This window comes from Corticium candelabrum, chromosome 10 (assembly GCF_963422355.1).
Source record: "Corticium candelabrum chromosome 10, ooCorCand1.1, whole genome shotgun sequence".
NCBI classification, from domain to species: domain Eukaryota; kingdom Metazoa; phylum Porifera; class Homoscleromorpha; order Homosclerophorida; family Plakinidae; genus Corticium; species Corticium candelabrum.
This window is the reverse complement of record NC_085094.1, coordinates 5835234-5843985: the sequence shown is the minus strand read 5'-3', so window position 1 is coordinate 5843985 and position 8752 is coordinate 5835234. Positions and strand designations below refer to the sequence as shown.

The window sequence follows — 8752 nt, the reverse complement described above, 5'->3', positions numbered from 1 at the left end:
TCTCTTGTTTGTGCTTTGTGCTTTCTCTTCTTTCTCGTTCGTTACATTGATTGCTAATTTTCTCAGTCACTCTCGTAGACATGCCGGTGATAGCGCGTCACCAGATAATCGGTGCCAAAGAGGCGGGACATCAGCGGCATCGACGTCACATTGGCAAGTCACATTCATCGACAGCTTAGATTAGAAGGCAGGATGTGTTCTAATTAGCTAACGAGTGTTGAGATGAGAATAGACTGTCTGTCACAGACATGCACACCAATGGTGTGTGTGTGTGTGTGTGTGTGTGTGTGTGTGTGTGTGTGTGTGTGTGTGTGTGTGTGTGTGTGTGTGTGTGTGTGTGTGTGTGTGTGTGTGTGTGTGTGTGTGTGTGTGTGTGTGTGTAAAATTAAAAATATTATCTTCCATATGTATACTATATTGTTATATCGCATCTGTGGTATCATGTCTACACCATTCGATTAATATTAACTCGCCTATTAAAATTAATTAATTACAACGACATGAGCATTGATATTTACCTCACATATATTTTATTAATTAATAATAACAACGTACTAGTTCCCAGATGTCGGAGCTTTAGTCGGTATATAAAAGAGTAAACAACACCTAACAACAGCAAACAATGGCATTTACGCAAAGCGGCTCGTCAATACCAAAATTAGATTACGGGTTTGAATCGCAATTAATTAATAATACGTCCTAACGCTTTCCCAACCTCCAAGTCTTCTTATCAAGAGTGTCCATGTGTAGTCGCTTGCCTCTAGAGATGTAATAGACGCGCGTATGTCATTCACTATCTTCTCTGGCCTAGCAGAGTCGCCAACAATGTCGAGTCTAGGTTGGTCGCCTGGTGATGATTTTCGAGCGGTATGTGAGCGCAAGAGCACGTGCAGTACTTGCGAATGACACCGAATTGGCACCACGTGCCGACACTCGAGTCATCCATAACCGTACACACGGTATCGTCGTCGTCGCAGTCTCCTAAAGCATCAACACACCGCATATCTCCAAGCCAGAAAGTATGTATAAACAGGACGTATGTACCTCGGCACGATAGTAGATGGCAGGCCATCTTGTCGGGCGGCCTCTCTCCCGCACACTCACTCGAAGGTTTACCGGTACTGAAGTGACACGTGACCTCGCGATTCCTCTGTCCTTGCCCGCACGTGACCGAACACTAAAATAAAATATTCGAAAAAAATTAAAATAACAAATTCGATGTAGGAAGCGGTACGTGTATATATATATATATATATATATATATATATATATATATATATATATATGTATATATTATTTTATTTTTTTCCTTATTTTTTATATTTTTATATTTTCTAACCTCTGACCAACTGCCGGTCTTCCATTGTGGTACCGGCTTGCGGCATGATACTTTGCTGTAGCAATCGGAGGTCGTTCGCGGTTTGTCTCGTCGCAGACCGACGCATTGGTCGTCGGAGACAGCAGACTTGAAGTCGTCGCTAAATTCGATACATTTGACCGTCCTCGATTTCGTTCCGTTGCCGCACGTCGAGTTGCACTATGGATAGAAACGCGCATGACAACGAGGGTGAGAGAATGAATGGGAAACGGAGAGATGAGAGACAGACACGAAGAGAGATATGGTTAACTTAACAATGGATTGTGTGTGTGTGTGTGTGTGTGTGTGTGTGTGCGTGCGTGTGTGTGTGTGTGTGTGTACGTCTAATACTGACCGACGGACGGACGGACAGGCAGACGGACGGACAAGCAGAGACGGACGGACGGACAAGCAGAGACGGACGGACGGACGGACACACAGACGGACGGACGGACGGATGTATACAGATGGACGGACCGACAGACAGACAGACGGACGGACGGATGTATACGGATGGACGGACGTATACGGATGGACGGACGGACGGACAGACAGACGCTAGACAGCTCCACACACCTTGGTCCAGTTCCCAATCTCCCACTTCACTTGACACTTCTCGAGTTTACAACGCTTCCTGTCACTCGGCTTCGGTCCTTCACAGGCGCTGTCGTGCATCTTAGTATACGTACTCGGTCCCGACCTCCACAGAAAGCAAGACACTCTCCGATGCTGATACCCGCGACCGCAAGTCCTATTGCACTTTCCCCACGGCATCGTAAACCAGTCACTGCTAACGCGTTCACACAAACAAATACGTATCAGTCAGCCACATTAGACGCGTTCTAGATTTCTCACGAAAGTGACCTGCACTTTTGCGTGTTGCAAAATCGCTCCCTCGCCACCGGATCCCGCTGTCCGCTGCACAACGAACCGTCGACAACCGAATGGTCGTCTCTCCTCCGACACTCAAGCGTGGCTCGCTGCAAACCTACTGAATCGATTCGATAATAAGTGTGTACCTTACTAGACGTAGGAACCGGGGGAACGGGGGCACGGGGCACGGACTCCCTCAACTTTCCAGCTATCAAGTGACCTGCTAATATGTATAAGGATGACAGACGTAGAAACTGATGCACTGACATGACATACAGTATTACTGTACTAACACTATAGTGTTAATGTTGGTTTCCTGTGTTTTTTGCTGTGTAGCATAGATATATGATTAATTAATAATACATTTAGCCTTGTTGTGCAAAGCCACGCTCTCTTAGGCAAATGTGTGCCCCCTCAACCAAATTTTAGGTTCCTACGCCTAAGTAATATAATAATAATAATAATAATAATAATAATAATAATAATAATAAATGAATAATATAATAATGAAAGAGACCTACGGATGGCTAAAGGCAGCGAATCTTCCTGCTGCAACTGAGGGAATGGTTGTTGCTGCTCAAGACCAAGCTCTTCGGACTCGGTACTATGAGAGCAAGATTCTACATCGTGATGTCAGTCCTACTTGCCGCATGTGCAGTGTAGGCCAGGAAACGGTCGACCACATTGTGGCAAGCTGTAGTGCTTTGGCACCGACGGACTACACTGATCGACACAATCAGGTGGCCTCCATCATTCACTGGGATGTTTGTCGTCATTTTGGGGTTCCAGTGGAGAGCAGATGGTACTGGCATCATCCTGATAGGCTTGTGGAGACGGATGACATTACTATGATGTGGAATGCCACCATCCCCACTGCCAGGAAGATCAAAGCCAATCGTCCAGACATCTGTCTCAGAAATAGGAAGACAAACACTTGTCTTCTTATTGATATCAGCTGTCCTGCTGATGGCAACATTGGCAAGAAACATGCTGAGAAGTTGGCGAAGTACAGCGACTTGTGAGTGGAGATAAGCCGCATGTGGCATTGTCGAACACTGGTGGTTCTGATGGTCTTGGGAGCTTTGGGCACAGTGCACGCAGGTATTGCACGGTGGCTGGACGTTATTCCAGGTCATCACAACCTGCAGCACTTACAGAAAACAGTGCTTCTGGGATCTACTCGGATCCTTCGTAAAGTCATGTCTTCTTTCTAGACAGCCGTGATGGTCTAAGTACTTTTGAAGCAGGGTTTGCTTCCGGTACTTGTAATAGACTTTACAAACCAGACTGATCTGGTTGAGCACGACAAATAAAATAATAAAATACAGAGAGCGCAAGTACAAATCTTACCGACACCGCACTTCATCGAGCACAACGTCCAGTTCTTGATATTCCATTCATATCTACTACTTGGATAGTTGAATGTGTACGTTACATTCATTGACTCGCGATTGCGAACAATTCCCTAATAGAAGACACGATTTTAAGTAAAGCAAATAATCACGAACACAGTGGCGTATACAACCAGGATAATGAATCACGGGGGTGCTCAACATCGACCATATCAATGTTTCTAATCATCAAGGATGGCGCCTTTGCAAATTCTTCAAGCACTGCTACACATCAACTCGTATATCTCTATGTATGGATACCAAAAAGAGATAGTCCCGCAAGCCGTTGGTTTCCCATAGTTGATCTCAAGTCCGTCTTGATCCGTTTTAGCCTACTGAAAGATCTCTCTGCAATGCATGTTGTATACTGAAGACAAAAGGCAGGTACAGGTGCTCGAGCACCCTGAGCACCCCCTCTGGCTACGCCACTGAACATTGACGGTCACGCACGCACACCTTCACGACTAAGTCTTGGTCGGTCGGACCGAGTGTGTACAACGATTCCAAACCGAGCGAATCGGTATAGAAAAAAATCGTTCCAGCAATCCTGTAGTCCTTACTCATCGCCGGGCGACCGAACTTGGTGTTGATGAAGTAGCGCGATTTGATGTCACTTAGTGCTGCAATGAGTGTAGAAATCTAAATCGTTGCGTATTCTATCACAATGAACGATCGCATTGATGCGCCTTACCTAGTAGACTGAATGATGGCGTTGTTTCAGTGACACGGATGTGGACGGACCCTTTAGGGATTACGACTATATCTTGTAACTGACCTGTATCATTAACATTCAAATTAATATTAATAACATTATATATTATATATTTATACTATTATATTATAGTCTAATATTATAATTGTATTATAATTATTTTAATTAATATCAATTTAATTATATTAATATCAATTTAATTATATTTTAATTTTAATTATTTCGTCTATCACATACGTCTCGCTTCATTCCGTGCTTCAACCTCTACACTCCCGGTAGCCACTCGACACGTCGAATTATCCCCCTTACACACCCTGCACGCGTCCTCCTTCATCGTCGAATCGAACGTGTGGTCGCACCCAACGTGCGCGCACTTCCCTCCAATACAATAATCCGGCGACCCCGGAATACAGCGAGTTCCGTCGATCACGTTACCACCGATCTTCCAGAGTTTCTTCTTACCCTCAGAGTAGCACGTGAGATCGCACCTTCCGCGACCATTTGCGTCTATAACAAGCAACCGACTAGAGTTAGACACTCTGATCACACGCGGTCACACGATCGTCTAGAAGACAACCTAACTCGTAGACTGCATTCCACGTGATATTTGGACTGCTGTATCGAAAGCCGTCGTTCGACTCTTCCTTGCCGTTAAACGACTGGCACTGGTCGTCGCGGAAGTCGCGCGATCCCACCGGGCAGAGCGCCGTCATGCACGTCCGAAATCTCTTGCGCTCACCCCTACAGTACCGTCCGCGACCGCTCGGTCTGCAATAGTACAATGGGTTAGTGTGTGGGGTGTACACGTGTGTGTGTGTGTGTGTGTGTGTGTGTGTGTGTGTGTGTGTGTGTGTGTGTGTGTGTGTGTGTGTGTGTGTGTGTGTGTGTGTGTGTGTGTGTGTGTGTGTGTGTGTGTGTGTGTGTGTTATGTGTGATTGTGGTATCGTACGGAGGGTTGTCGCATAGACGTTCTGACATCTGAATTCCTCCTCCGCACGTTCGACTGCATCCGAGGACGTCTTTCCAGCTGCTCCAACCGCCGTCTTGATCGCGTGGCAATCCTTGGAGTGATACACACTTACCCGAATGACAAATCTGCGTGTACAGTCACAATCACAACAATGATTACATACTTACGCACTTACGCACACACACACACGCGCACACACACACACACACACACACACACACACACACACACACACACACACACACACAACGACGTACCCCGTATTGTACGATACCGCCTTTGTTACTCAGCTGGCACTTTGTGCCCGGCGCGGCCGGAAAGTTGTTCGTCTCGCAGAGACGATCCGGCGACTTACAGTAAAGTCTTCGGCATACTGACTGCACAAAAATGAACTAGACTAAATCCATTTCAGACCGTTCTCACTTACAACTCTCAACTAACCGTCAACTGGCAAGCAACAAAGTCTTTACCAAACGACGCCTGACACTGTCGATCCGGATCAGCAAACTTAAGTGGCAAGGCAGTGGGGAGAGTCAGGCCGGAATACATGGAGTCGTTTCTTTCCAAACAGTGCGACAACGGACTTCTAAAAGAACAACAAGTTGGGAAGGTTGTGCATGAGCACCACACGAGTCAAGTGCATTTCGTACTCTATGAATGTTGTCAGGTACTCTCTGCTGCAGCTGGACCACTCAAACGGTGAAGACTCGTTATTGAGATTGGGAGCCATCAGCATGGCCAGCCCCTTCTTTGGTTTACAGAGGTTATCGCTGTCTCCGTCGTGCCGCATTCCCAAACTACATGCAGTCAAAGGCAAACAGATGAGAAACGTAGAGAAACAAATATATGTAGGTACCGCACTTGTGCCCCATTTCATGAGCAATAGTGAACGCGACGGCAAGACCGTTGTCTTTGTTTAAGCTGCATCTTCTTGTTTTGTTACACATACCTCTCATGTTTGCAATGCCTAGATCACACAGCGAGATGAAAGACTGATCTAGTCGAGAACAGACAGCAGGACTGACCGAGGAGAGAGCATTCGTCTCTCATCAGCGTCGCGATATCACCACACACCTTCTCTCTGCATCATACGAAAAAATGAGATCACAAAACCGAGTTTATCTAGACAATGTTAAATGTCACAAAAACAAACCTTGTAACTAGTACTGCGTTGTCATACTTAACTTGACCGACCGTTCCGTCCAAGTTTTCCTGCCAGTGACAAAAGTTTTCTAACTTTCGACCTCCAATTTGTTTCCCGAGCAGACCGGCCTAGGCAACAACGAGAAATTGCGAACTCGAGTGTGTGTAGTAAATGGTATAATCATACAAACCTCCGCTGTCTGGTTTTTATCCAACAAAACCAACTTGACAACAACAACGTTTATTGCACGTCCAATGCTGGGATGACGATACAACTGTCTCACCTAGACAGAGAGAGTCCAAACATATGGTAACAAACTACCCGTTACGCAGCAAGAAATACTGTCATCTGTTTACACACACACACCATGTTCATCACACAGAGAAGATAGGTGACCGTGTCGTTTCCGTGATACTCTTCTACTGTATGATCAGCTACGACCGCCGTCTCAACCGTCCATTCCTGTAACTGAGTTGCGGAACGGCGCTCTCTGACGGTGTTGTTGTAATACGGAGGAATGGCAACTTCATCAACTTAGAGGAAGCAGCGATAAGATTAGCTCAATCCGGTCAAACCTAGTCCTTCAGTCATTAGTACCTGTAAGTTCATTTTCGATCAACTGACATGCGAGTGACGGATGATTAACAGGTAGTCGTTTGTAGACCAAGTGTGGGCTCCCGGAGGTAGTTTGGAATGAGCTATTCTTAGGTCTTAAAGGCTCAATAAAATAACCTCCTTCTCTCGTCATGAACATCCCGCTCTAGACAATAGAACTAATAGTTATGACAATCAGATGTACTCAATATAATAATAGAGGGTTGTCTACGAATAATGAATGAAGTGATGCTATATGTATGAACAGATAATGTAATAAACAGCAATAACTAAGTTGGCTTTACACCTTGATGACATGCATGTCCCCGAAGCACTCGTGAATTCTGTACAAACGATTCCAAAAAAAAGGTCATTCATGGCACCCATCGTGGGTACAGGTAACCCTACCGAGTTTGATCGCTTGCGTCATGTCACTAATTCATGAAGTACGACTAAATGTGAACTAGTTACTGAGGTGACCGAGAAACCCTTGCGGCGTGTTCCAAATCAGATTCACGTCGAAGTACAAGGTGGAACGACATTGTTACTTCAAATTAGACGTACCAGTCCTCTACAAGTCTTCAGCACAACTCTGGATCCGATGTGACCTCGAACTTCTCCAACACAATGGCAAAGTCGACTCTCATCATCCAATTGCTCCTCCACCATGCTGCCTTCCATGTACCGGAGTAGCACCAAATTAGGCGACATGAACTCCGTGCTTCGATACAAATCGAACATCAAACTCCGTCCGGAGGCAATGATGCGAAACGTGAACATATTGTCTCTTCTGTCATTCCGTCGTACGCGTCCGTTATTCGAGACTTTCTCGGGATACACAATACTATAGTCGCTCAGCGAACGCATAAACTCGCCTGTAAAAACAATCAATGGCTCGTTACCGTAAACGCGCATGCTGTCGGAGGAGGCCGACCCTGCTGCTCTTGAACATCTTCGACCGCGATCGAGTCAGGAAAAGCAACGACGTACGGCAGTAGCACCAACAGCGCACATCGCAGAAACGACATCGTGTGTGACTACCAACCGGAATGAAAAGACGCACTGATAATCTAGACAAACCACCAGTGATGAATTTCAAATCCAACAAGCTGTTTTTCCTCGCAAAGGTCCAGACCAGAGACCAGAGACGTTTACAACCGTATAAACCGTTCTCTGTTCGACGACCGTATATACTCGCCTATTTATCCTCAACTCAAGGATACCACTAAACGTACCTCGTTGGAGAGCAAATAGCATTACGCCCACTGTGGCCTCAACGCAGATTGACCTACAAGACACTAATGCCTTACGCAAATCTATTCAAACACCAAACCGTTAGTAGCAGCTGATGAACGCAATTACTCAATGAGTACATACCACTTTCTGCGGCAGTGTGCAACGTCATAATGTTGTGATTATACAAGCACTAGTAGGCTACCGGTTTCCGCTCGATGTTGAGCGGTGCGTTCCCTATCGTTTGCAAGCCAAGACACTCGATTACCAAAGTAAACATTTAGAGACACAAGTATGCATGTGTATCCGTGCGCAATGCGACGGTACCACTGCACAGCTGCGCACGGACACTAAAAAATCGAGAGGAGAGCACACTAATACATGGCAATTCATCGAATTGACAACGAATTGCAGTCTGCTGCCACGGACAATCTGTCAAGTAGCGTACTACCGAAGCCGTAGATAGAGTATTGCCGCA

The 8752-nt window shown here is 45.8% G+C and overlaps 1 protein-coding gene across 1 annotated transcript; it reads right to left on the bottom strand.

Annotated features, from left to right (window-relative positions):
* Positions 1-521: 521 nt before the first annotated feature.
* Positions 522-7038, bottom strand: LOC134185329 (A disintegrin and metalloproteinase with thrombospondin motifs 6-like). Its single transcript, XM_062653111.1, has 19 exons — positions 7023-7038; positions 6814-6980; positions 6638-6730; positions 6457-6575; positions 6329-6384; positions 6165-6270; positions 5954-6100; positions 5745-5889; positions 5283-5428; positions 4911-5101; positions 4571-4840; positions 4313-4396; positions 4078-4241; positions 3581-3695; positions 2222-2348; positions 1934-2147; positions 1340-1537; positions 1045-1177; positions 522-981 (listed from the first exon to the last, which is right to left on the bottom strand). Exons 1-19 carry the CDS (start codon positions 7036-7038, stop codon positions 794-796), a joined length of 2679 nt encoding a protein of 892 aa, XP_062509095.1. The 3' UTR covers positions 522-793.
* Between the last annotated feature and the right edge of the window lie 1714 nt (positions 7039-8752).